Source organism: Brachyistius frenatus, unplaced genomic scaffold (genome assembly GCF_029030835.1).
Source record: "Brachyistius frenatus isolate BFR_SWC_R1_liver_20210118 unplaced genomic scaffold, ASM2903083v1 Contig_228, whole genome shotgun sequence".
Lineage (NCBI taxonomy): Eukaryota > Metazoa > Chordata > Actinopteri > Embiotocidae > Brachyistius > Brachyistius frenatus.
Genome location: NW_027210827.1, coordinates 541,551 through 566,383, shown reverse-complemented (window position 1 = coordinate 566,383; position 24,833 = coordinate 541,551). Strand labels below are relative to the sequence as shown.

Here is a 24,833-nt window from a genome sequence, read left to right as displayed (position 1 = left end):
TATTCCTGAAGTTGGACCTATTCCAACACAAAGGAGCTTGATGTGATGGCCTTGCCAGTGTTCCTGATTTGTTAATTAATGCCGACTCATAACTGCTGAGATACAACATTGTTTCAAAAATGCTTTCGAATTTCCCTGTGCTGAAAAAGCTGAGCGGTGATTTAATCATCATTCTGGTAGAACATTATCACATAAAAAGCATAAATGTTCAGATGGGACTAATTATCTGCCAAACCACAAATGAGACGAGACAGTAAAATGGCCTAATCTGTTTTACAAGGACTGAAAGTGATATGCGAGACAGACTGTCGCCAGAATAAAGATTCAAATGAAAGGTCAAGTACTGTAAATCAAATTTCTATGATAATAGCTTAAAAGGCCGCTATCTCCATTTCACCATTGTGAACTGTACACTACAGACATGAAAGAGTAAGTGAAAGCCATATTGCAATTCCTCAGTCTCACTAGTTAATATTATACATCTGCTTCCTGGAGCTCTGCCTGAGAATTTGGTCCTCATTGCTACTCAGAGGGATTTCCTGTTGGATGCAGTGCTGAATCACTGGATTTACTCCAAAAGCCATTTCATATAAAGGAGAAGGATGTGAGTACATGACAAGGTCTGAATTTCATTTTATGGGCTTTTTTTAAAAAAAATTTTTTTATTTTTTTTATTCTCCTCCTTCTAAACAGGATGCTGCCTTTACTATGTATCTTGAAATTTAGGAAGAAGGGAGCATTTCTGACCATTTATAGGCTTGAACATTTACTCAGCAAACCGAGCGGGCCCGTGTCGACTGACAGTGGCCATAGCCACCAGCAGATTAACGAGCCATTAAGCCAGCCATTCGCAAACCTCAGGCTGGCCTCTGCAGCCACGCATCACCAGCAGTTTGCACGGTTTGCCCTAATACTGGTGCAACCTCCTAAGTGAGCAGCAACAGTTAGTTAGATTTAGACACTAGAGAGTTGGTGCAGAATATAAACTTTAAAAAAAGCCTGAGTGAGGCCTTTGCTGTGGAGTTGGACCTGCAAGAAACGACTGATGGCAAAGTCCTTGGAAGTCTGGAAGCAGCACAGTCAATGGTGCTGCCTTAAAAGTGGTTACAAGTCTCCTGATGGTAACACTTATGCATGTCAGTATTTGAATGATTACCGAATAATGTGTGATACAGAAGTTTCTTAAACCACTGAGGAATTCTGATTAACCTCAATCCTTCTCATTTCCAGGAACTTTTTTTGTCAAGCATGCAAATGGTGAAGACGTTTGCATGAGGACCACACACAGCGGGATCCCGCACCTCCACTTTAGGTAAAGGGTTTATTTACACGGGCACTATATGTATCATCCAGCTCAAAAAGGGAAAAACCAAATACATCTGGATACAATTTCTTTCACATGGGCTCAAAAAAGTAGAGAAAATTTTGAGGGATATTTTTTTGTTTCTATAAACACTGCATGAATCATTTCAGAAAAAAAAAAAGAAAAAAAAAAAAAAGGCAAACCAACCAGCTTCTTGGTTTGGATAACTATTTAGCTGACAATCTCCACTGCCCTGAGGCTAATGGAAGAAATTCACCTCCTGTCATGCCGTTTCCAAAGCATCTGACATTATCTCAGAACCGCCGGAGGTAAAGATGTGAGTTACCAGTCCCCGTATTTATTCCTTCTGTTAATACAAGAGCAATATTTAGGAATAATTCTCCCATTTCCTGCCCTACAAAGTTTCAGTGACGCTAATTTGAGTCCTGGTCGGTGACACACAAAGGCAAAATTATATGACGATAACTGTGAATTTTGTCCCACATTCTGCACAGTGCAGTTGTTCTGTGATGGTTTCCCTGAACAGGACGAAAGACAAGGCTGAATATAACCTTTTTAATCAACTTATTTTCTATAGTCATATAAATGTGCTAAACCAAATAAGAAATAAGAGTAAGCTAAAAAAAAAAAAAGAATATGACTGCATACAGCATGTCAGCACTCTGAACCAACTCTTTGAATTGATTCAGTTGTTCCAACTGAGGTGTAGATGTGATCTATGACTGCAAAAACACATTCTGTACAGGCACTGAATGATGTGTCTACACGTGAGGCACATTTGCATAAATCCAGGATAGCTTTTCACTGGCTGTAAATACACGAGCAGGCTGCGTAAATCACGGTGTCTCTTACTTCGGCAGCGACCTCCCCGATATCTTGTTGACTGGTTGCCCTGTCACACATGCACATACATTTTGCATGATACATGCAAAATACACGTGCACCTCCATTTTACATGATTTAAGCGGTGAACCTCGGGGGCTTTTAAAAACCACACTGTGAATTTTGGACATGTTTAGAGGGGTGTATTTATAAACGGCAAGCCCACCCGGCCTGGCATGTTTCGCATGCTTTGGGTGTTACCAGAATTGGCACCAATAAAGGCCAGTGGCATTCCTAGAGCCATCAACATTGGAGGAAAAAGAGGCAGCTTTGACAGAATTTGGGGTAGAATACATTACGTCTCTCATATTAGGTGGAGAAATTAGTCACTCTAATGAAATTAGCAGATGCAATATTGACTTTTAACTGGAAACTGTGGCGTCTAAAGTGACTGGGTGTGTCTGCAGCGCTGACAGATGTGAGTATATGTCAGGTCAAAAGGGCAGGACCTTCCTCTTTAGCATGTCCAGAAAATAGCAGCCCACTCTCGCTCTCCCTCTCATTTGTAACACAAACACACACATTAGGCAGATTTGGCTGCAACCCGCTTTTGAACTTTCCATTCCTCTGTCTGCGGTTTCAAATAAAAAAAAAAAAATAAAAAAAAAAAATTCCACCAACTTATTTTGCAGTCTTGTGACACATCATCAGAAAACACAGTCTAATGCATTACAACAGCTTAATGTTTAATAGTATAAAATCACTTATGAAACAGAGACAACACAAAGTGGAATGTTGTGGAGTTTTCATCGTACAGTACGTGCAGCAGTCTGTAATTTGAACTGTGCTTTTGAAGATCAAATCTGAATTTTATTTTCAATTAGACCAGGCTTCCAGATACCTGATACCTCATAACAATAATAGTTCTATTGGCAGCACGAAACAGAGTCTGTCCCTCAAATATAATCATGTTTCTATTTAAAGGAATAGCCGAACATCTCCTACAGTTTTTGCCTGAAATTAACAAACATGTTAAAAAGTGATAACTATTGAATGAGAATGAGCAAGAAAGTGAATATGCACACCACTTATGATGTCAAACTATTCCTTTAAGAATTTTGTTTTGATTTTAAATTGTTGCAGTTTGTTGAGCTCCTACACTGGACAGCATGCTAGCAGAGAAGATGAAGTGAAAACCGGTTCGAAATCCTTTGTGTCATCGGGTTTTATCAGATATTCAGACCAAAATGACAAAAGTACAGTCCTAGTACAGACAGTATTGCGGTTTAACCTTAATTACTTCATCAATGATACTGAACGTGTAAATGAGTTCAAGTCTCTCTGAATCAACTGTAGGTTCTATTATAATCGGTGTGCTGTCAAGCCAAAAGGGGACATCATTTCACTGTTTGATGCCTCGAACCAAAAGAGAGCAGCAAACACACGGTGTTATTCAACTACAAGAGGCTGCAGATGGTTATAAGGACAACAGAAGAAACAGAAATCAGTGAAAAAGAGAAAGAACGATGGTGAAGTCGTAAAAAAAAAAAATTGACTTGCAGTTAAATTGTATTTGTTATTTAACCTAAAATTAAACACTAGTGTACATAATGATCAGTATTCAGCACGCCACTGAAATCCAATCATGCTTTGGCTGAGTTTTCTAAAGCTGAACTGTAGCTTCACCTGCAATTCAGGAAACATAATGTTAATGTATAACTGTGCATGCGTAAAGGAAAGAAGTGTAAGCACCATATGCAGTGTGTGAGGATATACAGTGTAGCCCAGGAAACCCGTTGACTTCCTCTCTTTCATTTCATGTGCACAGTTGAGGAATTTGCAAGGCACAGGCTTTAGAGACAGGAAATTCAATTTTAAGAAGCAAACTTTCTTTTTTTCTTGTTTTTTTCTTGTGTTTTTTTAAACTTGTATTGAGCAGCAACAGCGATGCCAGGCCACGAGTTAGGGATCAAACAACGTCATGAGATAATTGAAATTATAACCATAATATAGCTGTGATCTAACTCGACTGAAAGATTGTAAAATCAAATTATATCAAGAAACACTAAAAGTTCCATTCTCCTTTATGCAGCCACCTGAAAAGGAACAACAATCAGCAAAACAAAGAGTCATTGCTCTTGCAGGAGGAGCTTGTGTGGATTTCCTACAAGCAAAGATGAATCACGTCATTCCAAGTAGGGAACTGAGACATTTTAATTGCATGCGTTAATGGCTCTTGGCATCATATATCTTCCTACTCGGGACTTGGAAACAATGTTAACCTTTGTAGGAAAGCAGTGTTTCTTGTTGGGGCGAGCTGCTGCCTTGTCTGCTCCTCATTACTGCTCTAATGATAGAGCAGGTAACTCAAGCTCAGTTAGCTCTTTAAATTAAACCTCTGTGTTTGTCTTTACATATTTTTTTAATTTTTTTTTATCTTGTTTCCTCCTATATGCCATGCTTTGATTGCACTTTCCTGGTGTGTTATCTCCCTCCTTTCCTCATGTGTGCCCTGCCTATACTGACATCCTCTGCTCTCAGTTTCTCCCCTTTTAACTCATCTATGTGATGAGTTGGCTGTCAGAAAAGTTCAGACAACAAAAGCAGCCCACCGTTTCCCTAAATCACAACGTGTCAGCTGTGAAGCAGCAGTCTTGCTGTGTGCTACAGGCCCGGTTATGGCCTGCCTACAGTAGCTACAGTATTTGGCTGAACTGGTCGGAAACCGCAGCGTCAAACAAAGGCTACAGTGTTCTCGTTCACACATACGTGCTGCAACAAGGAGCGCCTAACATAGTCCGTGACGAGATACAGTGGACTGACAGTGACTTGTGCTCTCTCATGTCACCTCTTACAATTGGATACTTACATCCTCTCATTTGTGACATTGTCAGTTATTTTCATCCCCACTGCATGCTTCATGCTGTCTGTCTTCTCTATCTGCCTCAATATTCTGTTGCCCTCTTATTCTCCCTCACTATTTTCATCCTTGCTTTGCAGCCCCCTCCCCCCCACCGCTTCTAAATTCACCAAATTCACGAGCCATCTTCAGCCAGCCAGATGCTTTTTATTTCCCTCCCTCATCCCTGCAGTTCCTCCAGAGAGCATTTTCCAAAAAAGCTCTTACAGCCTCTTCCTGCCCCTGAAGCTCATAGCAGCTCCTTCCACAGGATTCTGGTCTGCAGACGAAGACAAATGTCGTAAATCTTCATTACATCACAGCTGCTTCGTCAAACTGTGACGACCAGGTCAGCCGAAATGATTGCACGCTGACATGCTCGTCGAAGGCTCTGCAGAATCCTTCAATAACAACAGTGGGGTGATGATGGTATGATACAAATTTTCAAGGTGGGAGAGTATTGGTCGGGCTTGTTTTGGCAGACATAAGCGCAGTGGGATTTTGGATCGGTGTAAAAGTTTAACCGAGTATGTGACACATAGCAGCTCTTTGTTTGCCGAATAGCAGACAGGGGGCACTGGGCTGCCATGCTGGCTCCTGTTGTGCCCACTGCACAACAGGAGCCAGGACATCAGCGAGTCATTGCTAATAAACTGCACCTAATAAACAGTGCAGCACCACTTCCCTCATACAGGCAAATCCTTATACGACAGTTCCTCGTCTGAAGACCTTCTAAGGACAAGAAGACAATGAGATTTATTTCCTTTGCTGCAGCTGTGACTGTGTGTCGGCACAGATCTGGTTCACTCCAGGATGCTCTCAGACCACTCAGCTACGCTGTCCGGTTGGGAGCCCTTTCTGCCATTTACATTCCTGCACATAGTGCTGCTACATAAACAGAATAAATGTGCACAAGCTGTATGCAGCAGTCAAGGAATTGTTACGGAGCAGCTTTTCTTTCCTTCAGGTCCTGTACACATTTGTTGATTTATGTATTGTTATTAATGAAAAGCAAACTCACAATAATTCCAGCTGCCAGTTAAATTCCTAGACTGTAAATAAAAGTGGACGCAACTTCCAGGTCTGAAAAATGAGGCCGATGAGGAGCTCCAATACCACCGAGTGCCACTAGAGGTTGGCTCCAAAAAGCCTACAGATCCATAGACTCCCATTTAACTTGTTTCATTAAATACAAAGTCAATACATTTTTTTCTCCAAATTATTTTGGTGTTGTTCGCTAAAGTCGCTCCTTCTTATGAGTTTTGTGGCGGTCCTTCTAAAAATAATCCCGTCATTAATTAGAAAATAAGGCTCAAAAAGATGTGTTTTTGGGGGCGTGTCTGTTTGACTGACAATCCTGTGGTGTAGTCAGGTTACAGACTCGATCGAGTATTTTTTTTCTGTTGCCTTTAGATTACAAGGTTCTACCCTCCTAATGTGACTTTTAAGTTCATTCTCAAATGTGTATATACAATGTTGTATCAGAATTGCATTGGCTGCTTTCTGCCTTGTTAAACTACTGCTTCAATCCAAAACTGTTTTTAGACCTCTGTTTGGAGAGGACATGAATGAAAACAGCCCAGCTCATCCACAATACAACACTATACTGGAAAAGGGTGCATAACAGTTGTTTGTTGCTGAAAGCATACATGTCTTGTAATACGGTAAGCAAGGTCACAAAAAACGTTGATGTTTCAGTGGGCGTACATCCAGTTGAACAGACAGATGAATGGATCTGACAGAGGTGTGGCTGCTCACTAAGTGATACATGATATTACGCCAAGTGATATTACTTCAGCATACTACTCTACACAGCCAAGTGAGTGCCCGCTCCACCGCCAACGATGCCTGCAGTTGATCATCTGTCCAGTGGAGAGCATGATGACTTTTTCCACTGCAGAATGGTTGAAATCCAGTCCTGCAGCTGTGCCCTGCCGTCCTCACCACGATCAACTACGCGGGCGCGTCATGCCCATGCTGGGTAAATGAGAGGAGAGGGAGAGAGGAACATTAAAGGTCATCCTCAGCTTACCGTTCTGGTTGGGAGCAACATGCGGTGCGGTTAAGAGGCCTCGGGTGGTCGTCTCGAACTCCGCACAGAGAGAGAAAAAAGAAGAAAAAACTGTGTTAAACAACTGCGAGCTCACCACAGCAGCTTGTGTTACACACAGAGAGTTGGCAGCACTCGCACAGAGGATTAGAGACAGAAGACGCTGAAGTAGTGACGGGTGTTTACCACTGCTAAATATGTTTAGATATTACCAATTCTTGGCTGTTCCAAGGCGTGCATGTGAATTTTTTTTTTTTTTTTTTTGAGTACGATCAAAACGTCCTCACAACTGGACATCGGAACGTCTCGGAGAAATGGAAAAGGCCTTTAAAGATAATTCAGGACGAAAGAGCAATCCATAAACTTAAAAACGAGAAAAAGTTAGCAAAATATGTGTCAGTTACAGATTTCAACAGCAAAAATGCCCTTCTGCTTTCATGTTTTTGGTGCGCTCCAAAATCAGTAACACAGCTTCAGGGTCAGACGCGCTTCACCTCTTGACACTGACTTCTGGACTGGTCCGGCCTTTCTTTTGACCTCACTTTTGCTGACCCCCCCTCTGATAGCTCCTCCCATCGGGGGGTCATTGTGCATTCCCAGCTGCTGCAGCCCATCCTGTCCACACACACACACACACACACACACACACACACACACACACACACACACACACACACACACACACATTGAGAGCGTATAGCTGCCACAGATTTTCACATGCCAACTCCATTTAAGATATCTTGGCACCTCCACTGAAGGGACCCACAGTTTAAGTCTGATAAACAGATCATACGGTACATCCAGGGGCTGTGAAAAAGGTGGGAAAAGGCTAAATCTTGTCTCGCAAGATGAAGAATTCCAACTGCATCCATTTATGGGACTGTTAAGCTGCCAGGAAAGATACATTAATTTCTCCCAAGTTCGCTGAACACGCGGACAATAGTGCCATTCTACTTAAGTCCAAATTTGGGAAAGGGAGAACAATTTCAAAGCTTGTGAGGAGCTGTCAACTGGATGCCTTTGGCATTTCAGAAATAGAGGGAGGGCGCAGGGGTTGGAAAATGCCTCTGAACAAAAAAGCCATGGTTTTAAAGGCCTTTCTCCGCCTCGGAGTGATACATCTGAATCTTCCTTTGCATTTTGTTTGGCTGTGAGCAATTAGACAATGATCCTTACAGGGTGAGAAAGCACTCTTTATGTTTTATCCAAAAAACTTGTTTCATGGTGAAGTGCGTACTGCTGTCTTTAAACAGGAAAAAGCAACTCACTTCATATACACTATAAAGCACATTTTAATCTCAACCAGGCATCCTCTAAGTGTAATTAGAAGTTACTAAATGAAAGCAGACTTAGACAGCAGCAGTGTGTGCCTCTCCGAGCGCCTAACATGAGAACATGCCTGTGCCTCCATCTGATATCTGACTTAATGCACTCTGACCTTTGGCAGCACACAAAGGGAATGAACGACTGGGGAATGGTGTTGTAGCCACAGCTGTGTGTATGTTGAATGTGTTTGTACTGCATACTTTGTGTTACTATACAGTACACGCGCTCGCAAGATCAAGACAACACTAAGTCCGGCACATCTTTTTCTTATCCTGACAGGAAATACAGCTTCTGGGAATGCATTTCGAAGCTCTAAGCTCTCTTGTGGCACTTGTTTGAGCTCTGGCACTTTCCTTGTGACTCCAAGAATGTTGAAACAATGTGTAATAAAAGTGCCCAGACTGCAGGCCTTAAAATGAAGACATCAGTGAAATCTTTGGCGGGACATTCAAGAGCCGTTCTGCCATCAGTTTTAATTGCAGCAGGTCTCTCCTCTGGGAGACAACAGAGCGTGTTTGGAAAGCTGTTAATCGTGCGGCAGAAACATCTCCAGCCACAGAGTCCATCTGGACGCGATATGCCCGGCCCCGCTTCCAACCCTTGTTCCCATGCTGCTAAAAGGTCCAGCTGTGCACAGTCTCCCATCAACACTGACAGACACCTCTTTGTGCAACAGGACACAGAGTACGGCCGGCTGTAACAAGGGCACTGAGAGAGCTGCAGTAAATGGAACATTTAACAAGTGAATAAAGGGAATGATGGAGAGGAACACTGGAAAGGGGGGCAGACGTTTTTTGCGAGGGAAAAACAAGAAACCACTGGAAATAAGACACAGACACTAACTTCCTCAATTCCTTTCTGTCTTATTTGTCTTCTTGGCTTTGATACAGTTCGCACATCAGCTGGCCACATGTTGAACATGCTTCAATTCACATCCTCGCTCCTAAGTGGCACCAACATGAGGAATGTAAGGCTCGTTTTGTTCCTCATCCTGATTAAAGCTCCAGACGCTCCGCTGACCATTACTTGCATGATCGTGACTCACTGTGTAACGATCTGAGGTTTTTCTATCGCTCACGTTTCCCTTCCTGTATGGCATAGATGACAAGCACGAGCTGCGTTTTCCCTAATTTGGGGTGGAGGTCTGAGTGTGAGAGTAAAGAAACACGCCCAGGGTGAATAATTCAACTCCTGAGTCAGCATGGAAACATTAGACCTCTTTCCCCCTTTATAAACGCTTGGGCCAACAATAACTAGAATTACAAGCAGCAGTCCAGTTGTCAAAGCACGTTGTTAAGTCAATTTATGGATAGTTAAAGTGTTTATATGGAAAACAACTTTTAACAAAGGCTCCAAAAAGGGTTAATCGGTGACAAATCAGCAGACAAATCCAATACTGAGATCAGCAATCATTGCTCTATCTAGCCAGGGAGATTTCTCCATGATAGTAGCAAACACTCCACAAGATGCTGATGACTCAGACCTTGCAGACCAGCCAGAGATTAAAGCACGAAGCAGCCATTTCTGCAAAGACAAGTTCCAACTGCTCTATAAGTGAACAGCACACTTCCCGTGGCTGACCAGTAGAGGTGCTGTCCCTTAGAAAATAAAGAGAAAAAATGTTTTCCACAGGAGATCTCCATCAGTGGCTTTGTGAATTGGTTTTGAACTAGTTGAGATGGACAAAGTACTCAGAAAGCTTCAAAATAAGCACCAATAAAAAAAAATTAAAAAAAAGATGACCACCTCTACATAATTGGCATGAATAAGCGCAAGTATCTTTTGATATGGTGTTTTATGTTGCATTATGACAGGCAGAGGGTCTGCTCAGTGTTTCCTCTCCCGGCCTCCCCTCTCCTGTCCCGTGCTGCCCTGGCCTGCCCTCTCCTCCGCTCTGATGCGCGCCGCAGAGTGGCTCCAGAGGAATGTGATGACCACGGACTGGACAAAGCCCCGCATTCATGGACCCATCGTCCCACTCTGGAAGTCTGCGACTGGGAACCTTGATCGCAGAGTGGCATGGCCAGAGTCCATCCGCCCCTCGCCTGTCCTGTCCTGTCAGGCACGCCGTTGCCCTCCCCTGCACTGGCACATGACAGTCGGCCACCACATCAACATCGCACCTCCATCGACTGTTTTTTTAAAAAAACAATTTTTTTATCTCAATTTCTTTACAATTTATGTCGTAGATAAAGATGATAACACTCGCAGTTAAAATCCAGACACAGATGCTGAGGGAGGACGCTTAAAACAGTCGACCAAAAGCAGCACGGGACGTTTCTGTTTCACTGGTTCAATAAAAGGAAAGTATTTGGATGTTTCAGGAAAATAAACAAATAATACAACAATAATAAAAAACATATATTTATATGTTCGCTCCGGAGGCAAAAAGTGGATTTCATTTTGTGCGGCTCATCGTCCACTAGACACAAAATGAGGAGACATTGATTGCTACTTATGAGGAGAACATAATTAAGGAAGGTTTAATCAGGGAGTCGCTCAGCTTTAGATTATGAGCCTGTGATAAAATGATGTCCACTTCAGTGCTGGTTCATAGACAGCAGGCTACACAAACCATCCATCACTCCTTCCTCTGTCTGAGTAGCTCACACAGTATCCATTTGCCTGCATTGTGAAGGAAATATAATAGAGCCCACTGAGCGCTCTGTGCCTCAGAGGCTTTCCCAACTAAACGTGTAGACATCAAACTGCACAACACATCTAGTTACCATGCAACAGCACACAAACATGCACAGGGCATGCGAGCATCTTAACGGGTTTGTATTGCTGTGCAACATGTATTGGATATTCTGGATAGACATAGGAAATATACATTGCTATACAGTTTAGACGCATGTAAATGTACTTGTATATAAAGGATCCGTTTGCTAATAGGCTATTTTATTATTGTCAGTAATCCCACAAAAAGACCAAATAACATGCTTTGTCTGTGCAATCAAAACCTGATGTATCTTATTCCTCTGTATCAAAGAGCTCCACTGTTCCTGAGAAATTATTAAAAACTCATCAGTGAGACACACCTTTGGGTGACATGTTTCTTTATTACCATGAACACGGACATTGTACTTTAGTTTGACGCAATACCACATATGCACGCACGCACGCACAAATCCTTCCTAACACATTAAAATCTGACTGTGAAAATAATCCATAACAAAATACACGACACCTGTTTGAGTTATATTTTGAAAGATGTTACAGTGCTCAGTTATTTTAGGGAATTTAATTGGCTTAAGAATTGATTGAAAACAGTGATTTAGTTGTGATGCATTTTCATAGATTCATGTCTTCAATAGGCCTGAAACCTCCCCTGTATTAATAAGCTCAAGTCAGTCATCACCACCCTCACTTTGTACGACCAAAGAAGGCCTCACGACTGTAGATAAGCTACGATGAGCCCTTCAAGGCTTCTGTGATTTTCCCATCTGGATGCTCCATTACCTCAGCGGGGGAGCTCTAATACTGTCATCAGATTTAATGCTTCATTTCTTCTCCCGTGTTCCTCTCCAGGTGTGGCCGCCCTCCTCGTAGACTGCTCCATCTACAATTCATGAGAGGAAACCGATGCCGTTACAGCGGCCCGTGTACTCTGTGTACGGTACCTAGAGAGGCGGGAACTTGCTCGTCTGGTTTAACCGTCGAACTGTGCAGCTAGGAGAGCAAGCAAAGCGTGGTGGGACTGCTGATAGTAATCTTTATTTCTTTAAAAAAAAAAAAAGAGGAAGCTGTGGTGTGGTGTGGCCAGAGCGCTGAACGGAGCAAGAAACTTGCCAGGTTGACATAAGGGTGGTGGGGGGGTGGGGTTGAAGAAGTGAAAACACAAGGGGCCCAGGGAGGGAACAGACAAGCCCTTGTTGTCACTGGGAGGGACTGTTTAGAAAACCCCTGTGACCTCCTCCTCTCGTCTATTCTTACCTGATAAGCAGAAGGTCAACTGTGAAAAGTGAAGGTTGAGTAAAGGCCGTCGGGGAGTCGTGTGTGTGTGTGTGTGTGTGTGTGTGTGTGTGTGTGTGTGTGTGTGTGTGTGTGTGTGTGTGTGTGTGTGTGTGTGTGTGTGTGTGTGTGTGTGTGTGTGTGTGTGTGTGTGTGTGTGTGTGTGTGTGTGTGTGTGTGTGTGTGTGTGTGTGTGTGTGTGTGTGTGTGTGTGTGTGTGTGTGTGTGTGTGTGTGTGTGTGTGTGTGTGTGTGTGTGTGTGTGTGTGTGTGTGTGTGTGTGTGTGTGTGTGTGTGTGTGTGTGTGTGTGTGTGTGTGTGTGTGTGTGTGTAGTGCAGGGTGTGTGTATGAAATGACCCAACTGGTGACAGCTTAGTAGAAGCAATAAAGTTGTATGCTTCTTCAACTGTGAGACAACTTCAGATTATGATGCGTTTCTTATTTTGGCTGGTTTTTAATTCTGACCCTTCTAATGTCTCATTAAGGTTTGAAAGCATCATTTTGGCTGCTGAGTTTAATGTCCAGATTGCTTCCGTGTGTATTTGGGAGTCTCTGTGATGTCTGTAGATTGATAGTGAGTATTTTGTCTCTTCTGTCCAAATCGAGCATATCTCATCTAAGGCAAAAGAGAAAAATCCAAAAGCCAAACACCTCTGCCAAACCACAGGACATGACTTGCACACATTACGATGCTTTTGTTTTCTTGCTGGAGTCACTTTTCATCCACAAAGAATACAGCTTGACTGCTAAGTGGCTACAATACCACATAACGGGAGGAAATCATGTCTTAGATACTCTGCATTTCAGATTTAAAAGCTCTTTTTTTTAATCGAGTTTTCATTCACTATGAGCACTACAGCCTTCAGATCAGTGTCAGTGAGCTCTAAGTGGAGTGGACAGCGTGCTTGCTCCCTCAGACATTTCTACTATGCAGTAATTCACAACATACTCTCATGGGCCACAAGGCAGGTGTATATATAGGCTCCTCTAACTTTTCCTTCACATTCTGAGGCCGGTGGGGAGATGGACTGGGAAGCACGTTTCCAGCGGACACTCACCGCTCTATCCAGGGGAGGAATTTCATAAGGAGGGCTGGCTTTTCATACTTTTCTGAGGTGTATTTATAGCGGCTGAGGGCAGGGCGACGGAGGCATGTGGGGTGGCCTTCTACAACCTGGCCATGTTAAGTGATGCCGGGCGGCCGCAGGGGTGGAGCAATGATGTTTCATTCCATTCTAAATCTAAGCCTCCACGTTTATGACAATAGCAGCCTGGAAGCCGGCATCAAAATAGTGCGCCGAATAGCTTCTTTCAAACACACAGAGGCGGTTTCAGGGCAAGACACATTAATCTGCAAGCCAATCACACAGCCATTATAAATGATCTTGAGATTACAGTAAGTGTCGTTTAAAATGGGGTGATTTGATGTATTTTAACCTTTAGATTACATTTTTTTTGGTTGCCATTTTAGGTAACAGGTCACTTTAGGATGATTGAATTATCAAGGATACATGCATGACTTTAGCATTACTTCATACAATAACACCCAGTGAAATCATCAGGAAGTAACATGATCTTGATTCATGATAATGAATGCACCCTTACTGTGTTACCCTAATTAGATGTACAGTTATTAGGATATTACATTTCTAGTGAGATTTACTGTTCAAAAATAAACCTGTAATACTTAAAGAAGAATAAAATACTTGATGAATTTAAAGTTGTAGGTTAAATGACAACTGTTGGAAAGACTGAGCAGTCATATTTTGTTCTGGCCACAATTCTATAAACAAAGAGAGAGACCAGCAGAGTAACTCCTGGCTAGAGCGTTGCTTGTCTCTTTAGTGGAAACCAGGCTATTGTCTGTCTGGCCCGGCCCCCTCCAAACAGATCTGTGTAAATGATCCTCATTTCCAATGGTAGGTAACACAACACAGATTATTATTCTGTGCTACAGGGGTTTGTGTGGACTCTTCCTGTGGCATGAATCATTAAACAGGCGACTGTAATCCATACAGACAGATAGTTCTCAGGATGACAGTGAGCTATCTGACGCTGCATGGAGACCAACTGAAGTCCTCTGCTTTACGGACAAAGCTCAGATTGCTTCTCAGCTTACAAGAAATTTGAAGGTAGATGACCTGCCTAAAATGTGACTTTAACCACAAAAAAGTGACGTCCTAAAAAAAAAAAAAATAACAACAACGCTAAATTATTCGTGCCAAGATTCATCTTTGTATTTTCACTCACTTTGACCTTTAATAAGGAAAGAAAAGAACAAGAACAATGAGGAGAGCTCACGGAATTTTAAAAAGGGTGAAAGCACCAAGGATCTATGACACAGAAATCCAATTATTGTCTCAGTGTCCTCACTGTATTTTGCTCCAGTGGTCCAAATGTGTGCTGAAGAGGATGTCCATTTAAAGGAAAAAGTAGAGTTGGTCTGTATAAAGTAGCAGACGGCCAAAACACATACATCAAGACATGTATTAATACGAAAAGAAAAATTACAAACACAAAAATCGTATCTACACTGTAGTGACATTTTTCTAACACCAATGTTTTTTATTAGTATAAAGAAAAAGCACCTGGTCGCCATTAATCTGAAAAACCCAGGCACAGTGTTGCAGTAACCCATGGCAACTGCTTCTGTGTCAACAGAAATCTTGGACAAGGCCAGCTCCTGCAGTCCAGGACTGTGCACCACCATTGGCTGGCTGAATGAATGACTTGCAAACTTGTCTATCTATTATGCATGTCAGTTTACCTTTAGTGCGTTCTTGAGCTCATTCTCAGGTAAACTCAGCTGAGAGGCAGCCTGTCACAAGACACTGTGCACCGAAGGACAAGCTCTCACCTCGGTAAGACATTTCTTTCTCTTTTTTGATGCTACTTTGTAACACTAGAGTAAATAGATAAAAGAATCTAAACTAAAGAGCCATGGAACACATGTTGATAATTTTAGTATACCTAACAATCCTATGAGTACAAAGCATGCTGTGTTAAATATCTGACCCTGGATTGGTAAAAGTTCAATAGCATATTTGAATTAAATGTAAGGAAAACATATCTGCCTTGAAACTGTACAAGGTACGTAAATAAGCAGCCCAAAGTGATTAATACACCTGTCAGTCCACTAGAGCGAGGTCGTGAATGCTTGGATGGAAAAAACAAAGGATTTTTACCCGGAAGTGTGTTTGATGCTGTGAGAAAGCAAAAGTTTACGAACATGGATTTCTTTTAGGTAACATAAGTGAGTTGCATTCATAGTATTTAACGAAATGAATGTACGTTGATTCATATGTAAAATGACTTTTTTCATTGAAATCCATTTTCTTACCCTAACCAAGTAGTTTTTGGTTCCTAAATCTAAAGCGCTTTACTTTTTACACCTAAGCGAAGCAAAACGTGACATTGATATGGTATCCTGTTGAGGACTGGCAGGTATATTACACACTTTGGTGTGATATTGGGTTTAAAATATTCAGGCTGATGTAACAAAAGTCATCTTTTGAACTCAGAAAACCAGAAGCACACTGAGGGGTGTCAAAAATGGAGCTGATGGGATCCACTCTGATGGCCACATATGCTCGGCCCAAAACCAGCCACTTCCTCCCTGCCATCTCCACCATGGCATCTAGCTACCGCAACCCCCAGGCAGCCTTCGCCATGAATCCCAGTGCCAATCTGTGGAGGACCAACAGCTATTTCAAGGGTAGCGGCGCTGTCCCATCCCCCTCTTCCATACAACGAGAAAATTTTGACCTTGTCCGAGCCAAGACCGTGTTCTACCCGTCCAACAGGAGCGCGCTGACCACCCGCTACACCCCGGACGACTGGTACAAGTCCAACTACAACAACTACAGGGAGTCCGAGTCGTCGCGGAAAAGTGCAGAGAGGCTGAGAAAAGACACCATCAGGCTGATGCAGGATAAAGATCAGCTGACCCGACGCTCCCAGGAGAATACCAGCAAGAACATCGGCGAGAGGGTCAATGACATTGTCTTCTGGAGGTCTGAGCTGAGCCACGAGATTGACAACATGGTGACAGAGATAGCGGCTCTCACTGAGGCCAAAAGGAGGTTGGATAGAGCCTTGGCAGAAACTGAGGGGCCCTTTCAGGTGAAAGTGGAAGGAATATACTTCAGTGAGAGTGTGATACCTTGAACTTTTCTTCTCTGGTTCATAGTATCTTGACGCAGAGATGTGTTATTCGAAAACATTTCTACAAGGACAAATTGCATTTTGCTTGAAGTCTTAAACCAGGCCACTGTTGAGTACACACATATTATCATTCATGCATGTCATGTCTAAGGGTTCATCACGGTATCTGTGGTGAAACCGTTTTGTCTATGAGGCCCCCTGTTTGGTTGTAGCAACAGTATCCATATGGTGCCTCACAACACTTTAAAATGCAGCCGTGCTTTTGCTGGGTCAAACACTTAATTAGGTCACCTTAGTGCCTCGTTAAAGTCCCAGTGGTCATTTGTGTCACCGAGTGAGTCAACTTGATCTAGCGGGAGATCTGATCACACAAAACACCTCGCTGGGCTAATATCATGTGGCAGAAGACTTTGTTAGAGTCCTTTCCAGTTAACTGAAACTGGAGTATACACCTGACACACGGCAACATATATGCACACGTATGCAACACACGTGCACACGTATGCTCCAATGGTGTGTGGTGTGGGACATATAACTTTACATATATATTTATACAGAGACACATACTTTATGTACATACCTATACGCCCCTCTCGTCTGTTTAAAAGTCCCAAGAAACGCTGAGAGAAGAAAATGTTGGTTATTGAGCGATAAATACCATCTCAGCTTGTTTTATTTACGACCATTTTGTCAATAGGTGTCTCAAGAGTGTTTGTACCACAGAGAGAAGCGGATGTCCATCGATCTGGTACATGACGATGTAGAGAAAGACCTCATAAAGGTAAAATAAAAGCAGCAGTGTGGTTATACTTTATGTCTGATACCAAAGTGCCCACAGAAATAATTACATTTTCGAATTCTTCCTACCTGTGCTGCAACAAGGAAGTCGAAGTTATAAAGTCGTGTCAGGAAAGGATGAGGCGACATCTGGACAGAGCCATCGCTCAGCTCGCGTAAGTGTGAAAAATCAAGCATCAAAGTATTTGTCAACGCAAAATCCAAACTGTGAGTCAATGCATCTTTTCGCTTCTGTATTGTTTTGAGGGGCTCCTCAGGTCAAACCGAGCAGCCCAGCATGAGTTGGAAAGAGACATGAATGACAAGGTGTCAGCTCAGAGGATAGATGACCGGTGTCACCATTTGAGGAACACTTCAGACGGAATCGGCTATTACAGAGGGGTTGACAGACTGGACCCTTCGTGAGTATCGTTATGTGATCAAATACGAGCTGGCTTATGAAATGAAAGAACCGCTCACACTGTTTTTGTGTAACTCAGCTGGGAATACTGGACTGGAGGGTCCAGTTAACCTGACAGTCTTTGAGAGTCACTTTGGCTATTTGCTGCCAAGATACGTTAAAACAATCCATAAAAAGATGAATAGTCTACATGTTAGTGCCTTTGGAAACCTGTGCTTAAGCACACTAGTGCTTTTTTTTTTTTTCTAAATGCTAACATCGGCATTATAACATGCTCATAATACCAAGGCGATATGCTGCCATACTATATATCATGTTCACCGTCTTAGATTAGCATGTTAGCATGCTAGTTCTGGCTAATAAGCTACTTGCGTTACTTTAAGAAATGTTGACTTTTGCTGACAGAATGACCTCCCTCTTTAACCCTGGTTATACATGCTTGTACTTTTTACGCCGTGGCAAACCAAAATGTGACACTGACACAGTATCCTCTAGTGGACTGATGGGTTTATCGCACGCCTTGGTGTGATATGACAGCTGGAATGTGTGCTCCAAAATTAGACGATTTTGAGACGTCAGAGGATCACCAATGTCAGTTGGTTTTCATCCTCTTCGAACAAGGAACATCTTGACCAAATTTTTAGGCAATCTGTCCAATAGTTTATTTAGACAAAGACCGAAGTGTTGGAAAGAACAACTGATAGACATTTGATCAGAGGAGCTAAAAATCTAAAAGAGTCTTCTTTACATGAGGCTTTCTGAAAACCTGTAAGAGTCTGAACCTCCAGAAATGTATGTAACTCTCTTCCTTCTGTCAGACTCTCTCTGCCTGACTCCTGGTCCAAGTTCACGGATGACAACATCCTGCACTCCCAGAGCGAACGAGCCACCTCCCACAAGCTCAGGGATGAGATAGACATCTTGCTCAACACCACGTCCAACGAAATGTGGAACCAGTTCAACAACGTCAACGTTGCCTTCACCAACCGCATATCAGAAAGCGCTGACGCCAAGAACAGCCTGCAGACACACCTGGCTAAGGTCGTCACCTTTTCGACATGGTTTCATTTCATAAAAGACAATACGGTCTTGTTACGGTGGCGTAACAAGAGTGACAATAACATTTCAAATGCCTGAATTAATTAAAACGGGGGTTTCAAAGAGGCAGTCACATGGCTCTGCATTACGGAAAAAGACAAAATCCATTCACTCGCTTCATTCAGTGGTTAACCTCATTTTCCTGTAATTAGGAAGAGATCATGTGTTTGCACTATTCACTCCTTTTCTAACCCACACACAACAAACAGTATGTGTGCTATATCCAGCAATGTCTGCAAAAGGTGTGTACAGCGTGCAGAACGTCAGCTCTTTTATTGTGCACTGCATGGCCTGTATTTGGCCTCTGTAGTGGATTATGTGCATGTTTACTATAAAACATTCCTCTTAGAAGAGAGGAATGGTAACAGATTATTGTTCATTGCGTGTGCCATAGTTTACAGGCTAATTGGTAGGGATTTCATTCTAAGTCCACATCAGCTGTTGGATGGATTTGAACACTGACAGCAGCTATGATGTGAGGCACACTGTCCTTAATAAACCCTCAGTCCCAGTCAGCTGTAAGTTGTGGTGATTCGGTGGAATGAAATTACATCAAATGGGTTTGGACAGAGAAGGCCACTGAGCAGGATTTTAGTCGGCCCATTTGAGGCCCACACTTTGCAGCTTCTTCCTTCTTCTCTGCCTTTTCTGTGAAGATGATCACCTTTCTTGGGCTGTTAAGTCAGTAGGTTTTTCCGTTCCCCTAGTTACAACGCTCGACTGTACCTAAGAGACCCAGCTGCTCTATCCTATATTACAAATTGCATTGCTTTTCCATGTAAATGTCTTTGTCTTTTTCCCTCAGACTCTGCAGGAGATCTTCGAGACTCAGATGCTGATCGAGTCTCTAAAGAAAGCCCTCAGAGACAAAGAGTGTCCGCTGAAAGTGGCCCAAACCCGGCTGGAGGAGAGGACCCGCAGGCCCAACTTGGAGCTCTGCAGGGACAACCCGCACCACAGGTAGCTGTGTAACTAGCTTCATTATGGGGCAATTTACAAATTCATAACAGCAGGTGTCCTTGCAAAGATGCCCATAAATACTGTGTATTGCTTTTACACACATTCCCCCCCCCAAAAAAAAATCTAACACACTTGCCAAGATTGTTGAAGTTAAAAGTTCAAGTTGAGGTAAAAAAAAAACTAGTTTGACTGCAACACCAGTGTCACTATCAAGGTTAACAGAGGGGAAGTATTTATTTTAATACATTTAAAATATAAATTGAAATACTTTTTGTACACTTGGCTGAGTGTGTTGATTGTGGTAAAACTAAAATATTGTGGTACCATCTGGCTTGCCTGATAAACCAAACAATTAGGTTTGTACTTCTGAGATATAGAAAACAGAATTTGAATTTATGAAACCCCCATGAATGTTTTTGAGGACTACTTTTGCATTACCTGTCAATAACATTTGAATTTCCTCTGACCCATGGAGTCCAGCCGAGCTGTATTATGACACAGGATCATGTAGTGTACAGTAGATTGCCACTAGTTGTGACCACAGCGAGAGTCTGTAAAGTCTGTACCATTGCATTTAGAAAGAAAACCAGAGGGGATGGTTCAGCAGCTCTCTGTCTGACCGCTGAGGACACAAACTGTGTCATCTGTGATGATGACTGCTGCCTTGGGATGACAGAAGCATCACTAAGGCTGTCGTCATGCCTCTGCTTTGGTTGTTACAGTTATGGCTGTGAAAACATTCGTTTTTAACGGTTTAACACTTAAGATTCAGCGGTTGTTTCTGTCCAGCGGTGGTTGTGTTGGCTGAGCGTTGTATTAAAGCTAATGTATTCCTTAACTCCTGTTGTGGGTTGGTAACACAGAAGCACCACGGGTTCAAATAGGAACAGCTTGATATATCCATAGCACCATAGACTGAACCACAGCAGCAGCTAAAGTTGAAATAATACCCATATATCAGACAACACAGCCAGACAGAGAAGCTGCAGCTGCACATTGTTGGAGATTGGACTTGACTAATGAGCACTCAATGTACCAAGCTTCACATCACCCCTCCTTAACTTCTTTCTCTCTGCTGCAGATTTAACAGTAAGCTGTCTCTTTCTGTCCTTAATTGTTCAGACTTGTCAGCGAGGTGAGAGAGATCGAGGACACCATTCATAAACTTCAGGAGAGGCTGATGGAGGCCGAGAACACTCTGCAGACTCTGGTCAAGACCAAAGTAACCCTGGAGTACGACCTGTCCATCAAGGCCAACTCACTCTTCCTGGACCAGGAGAAGTGCATGAGCATGCGGAAGTGCTTTCCCAGCATGCCCCGTCTGGTGGGCTACACCTAAATCAAGTCTTTATAAAATGAGAGGCTTGGAGGACCAATATAGTCAATGTTTGAACGGGTTTGGAGTGCTTTCAGGATGGTGTGGGTAATTTGAATGTAAACACAAATAAATTAATACTTTTTAGTTACTAATGTCAAAAAATGAATACAAATAATGGTTTATCTTAATGTAATAATCTCGAAGACTTTCATTTAAATAAATGTCTGGTACGTGAGGAGGTATCATCAAATGAGGAAACACAGCTGTGATTGTGAATGTGGTCCACTGAAAAAAAATCCCTTGCATGTGCAGTGTTTTCCCGACAAGATGTGCTACAGGAGAAGGCAGGCGGAGCTAATGCAACAGGGTTGCTCTTCAACTGTTGACTATAAACTGTATTTAAAAACACATGTAGTCTCTGTATCTGAAGAGTGAAGCTAATGCACAATTGCAATACCACTGAGGGCCACTAGGGGGCGGCTCCAAAAGAACTCCGGCTCCAATAGACTCCTGTTCAAAAAGCGTCAACTTCACTTATAAAATACTAGCTCAATACAAAAAAGCTATGTTTAAGGAATGCCCGGTTTGATTGACATGCCTGGGGTGCAGTCAGGTTAGCTGCATAGGCGAGCGGGCACAGTATCTTCAGGTTCTCATATGGTTGTATGGTCACTTGGTCACTGGCTCCAAAATAACAAGATAGAGACGCACAACATGCCAGATTTAGGACTTCACAAACTTGTGACGTCACGGTGGGATGCAACCACCTGCCAACTGACTGACATCACACAGATGACATTGTAAGGATCTCTAGGAAGTGAAGTCCAGTAAACACAGCTGTAATTACTGCTTACCGCTACAGGTGCCGCCAAAGAGAATAAAATGTAGATCTTCGCGATTGTTACCTAAATGCTGAGTATGGATTTGCAGTACTTATAAACTCAGGAGGGGGAAACTTGTTTCGATGTTGTTGAAGAATTCACTGCAATGGCAATCGATCAAACGCAACTTTATATCTACTTATATTACAATTTTGCCTGTACTTAAAATGTATTTCATACTATTAAAAATTGATAATATGTTGGAAGCTCATGTGAAAGTTAAGTATTAAAAGCCTTGAGAGTCAAAACTAATCACCAGTATTAATGCATATACAAGACTTGTCTACTTTGAATTTCTTAATGTTGTACGAAGACGTTGCTTCTCCAGTCAAAGGAGAGCGTTGCCACAACTATGACTAAATTACGTAACATATTCTGTGACAGCATCCTGAAAAGTGACTTGTGACACATTTTTTCACTCCATTTATGAGACCTTGATTTATAATGTGACCCTTGTGTTTGGACCCCAGCAGCAGTGATGTGGTGCAGTGCGACCAGCCATCCGAGCGAGCGGTTCTGTTTTTTTCTCAACACTACATTGCCGACAAGCTACGGTCCAGTGGACCACAAACAGCGGTCCTGGTAGTACGTGACAGTAATCTCAAAACAAATAGCAGGGATTAGCTTTGCGCAACAGAGGCAGAGTTGATGACAAATACACAGGCTGCTGAAAGCTCACTCAGATCTGTCAGCTCAAACTGACCTGAATGTCACAGCAGCAGAACGGCGACAAGTCAGAGACTGTGATTTGAAGGTTTGTCAGCGACACTTCAAGCATACAGCCTCAGTTGGAGCAGGATGTATGTCTTTATCATGGCACTTTAATGACTGCCGTGGCCCATTACTCATTACCTCGCCCGAAGGAGGAGCTGAGCAAACAACTTGTAAAGCCCCACTCCCATCCTATAAGACATCAAAAGATTCCGGCTTCGAATCTGGAGCTGGGCCCTTCTGTGCAGAGTTTACATGTTCTCCCTGTGCCTGCGTGGGTTCTCTCCGGGTACTCCGGCTTCGTCCCACCATCCAAAAAACATTTACATCAGGTTAATTGGTGGTTCTACAACTGGCCCTTAGGTGTGAATGGTCTTTGTTTCCGTCTATCTATAAGTGTTGGCCCTGTGATGGACTGGTGACCTGTCCAGGGTGTAACCTGCCTTCGCCCAAAGTGAGCTGGGATGGACTTCCAAGAAAGGGAGGGATGCCCTCCAACACCTGGCTTGATTCCTTGAGTATCACTTTCATTTGAATTTGTTGATTCAGCCAACACCTTTCAGAGCCCTAAACAAACTATCAACACACACACTGCAAACAGTTTCACACTCCATTCCATTACTGCACTTCCTGCATAACCTTTGGCTTTACGGAGGAACGTAAACTTTCCTTGCATCGCCAACATTATTTGAGTTTTAACTGTACAGCAGTCACCCCGGCCGTCCCCTATCGTTAGATTCATCCCAGCTCTCTTAGATCGAAAGAGATATCGGCTCTCTGAACTTAAATCTAAATATGAATTATTTAATTCTCACATTCTTGTTGCCTTATTGCATCAGTGGGAGGACAGTAAGTGTGTTGAAAGCAAAACAGGTTTGAGTGAGTGCCTGCAGACAAAGTGAATGGAACCTGGAGACAGACACTAACTGGACTGGCATGGGAATCAGACACAAAGTCGCAACACATAAAGTTGACATCAAATCTATCAAAGAAATTGAGCCCATTAAAATTCTTCGCCTGCAAAGTTTGAATTAAAACATCTCTCAAGTACTTTAAGTAAAGAGCAGTTTCACCACAGATTCCTGACTCGAGGGCGGAGTGATCACGAAGATCGTGCGTGCGTGTGTGTGTGTGTGTAAAATGCACTTTGATTTAGGTGTAATGTTTTACAACTCTACATAAATCTCAGAGCTAAAGAGCTCTCTCTGTTGTGCAAACCGCTCAGTGTTTGACTACAATCCTCAGGAGCAAGTCAATAGGAAGAAGCCTCTGCCATGGTTTCTTACATATATGTGTGTTTAATATGCGTGAGCCCTCAAAGCCCATGTCCCGTGCCCGGGCACATTCCTGAGCCCTGGTATCTCAAAAGAAAGGCCCCCTGTTGTCTAGCTGACATCAAAAGACTCCCTGCACTCATCACGTTGCAATTAAACGTACTGACAGATAGCAGGGAGTTGAGGGTTTTCTCCACCTTATCTTTCCCCTTCCAGCTACATGATGGTAGCCCAGTGGAACAAACCGGCGCTCTCGTGCTCAGCTTGAGGTCGGGGCCGTCTCTCTGGAGGGGGACACAAATAGGTCTTCCTATTTGACCTCCTCCGCCACCCCCACATATTGGGAATGTACTCTGGAATTTATCCTCACAGTCCAAACATATTGACAGTTTATTTTTTAACAGCAGCTCCTGTTATAGATGCCCCGTGTTATTTTATGTTTCTTGCATACATACCATCATGCCATACTAAAGAGCTGATCGAAGTACACTTGAGACCGGTGTCGGTCGCTGAGTTTTTTTTTTTTTACTCCGCTGTAATTACAGACTTGGACTGCTAGAGCGTCATTGAAGAAGAAGGAGAGTGGTGGTCGTCACGGAGACTATTTATTTTACTTGTAGCGTACCAGTTTAACAATGTACAGTATTCACATGCTGATCTGTTGGCTACTTGACTGCATTGTTGTTGATTTATCATCATGTTTGTTTTCAGGGGACCCCGGTTTTTACTGGAATGTCCAGTTTAAATCTTTCTAGCTGTATAATACGGCACATTTATCACTTCGTGATTCATTTCAAACTGCCCACATAGCTCAGTGTGAACCGAACACTGAAACATTCATGGGAACCGGCTCT

At 42.8% G+C, this 24,833-nt stretch overlaps 1 protein-coding gene across 1 annotated transcript; it reads left to right on the top strand.

Moving 5' to 3' along the window:
• Positions 1-15,160: 15,160 nt before the first annotated feature.
• Positions 15,161-22,198, top strand: tekt3 (tektin 3). The gene is made up of 8 exons (XM_069719955.1): positions 15,161-15,236; positions 15,897-16,497; positions 17,237-17,320; positions 17,422-17,492; positions 17,595-17,738; positions 18,556-18,778; positions 19,641-19,795; positions 20,918-22,198. Exons 2-8 carry the CDS (start codon positions 15,928-15,930, stop codon positions 21,132-21,134), a joined length of 1,464 nt encoding a protein of 487 aa, XP_069576056.1. The 5' UTR covers positions 15,161-15,236; positions 15,897-15,927; the 3' UTR covers positions 21,135-22,198.
• The last annotated feature ends 2,635 nt before the right edge of the window (positions 22,199-24,833 follow it).

What these genes read in the sequence shown, in the direction of transcription:
- tekt3 (XM_069719955.1), top strand. Translation starts at nt 15,928, where the DNA reads ATGGAGCTGATGGGATCCACTCTGATGGCCACATATGCTCGGCCCAAA. An exon ending in AGAGCCATCGCTCAGCTCGC is followed by an intron (nt 17,493 to 17,594) that starts GTAAGTGTGAAA and finishes GGGGCTCCTCAG; the next exon opens with GTCAAACCGAGCAGCCCAGC. An exon ending in AGGGACAACCCGCACCACAG is followed by an intron (nt 19,796 to 20,917) that starts GTAGCTGTGTAA and finishes TTAATTGTTCAG; the next exon opens with ACTTGTCAGCGAGGTGAGAG.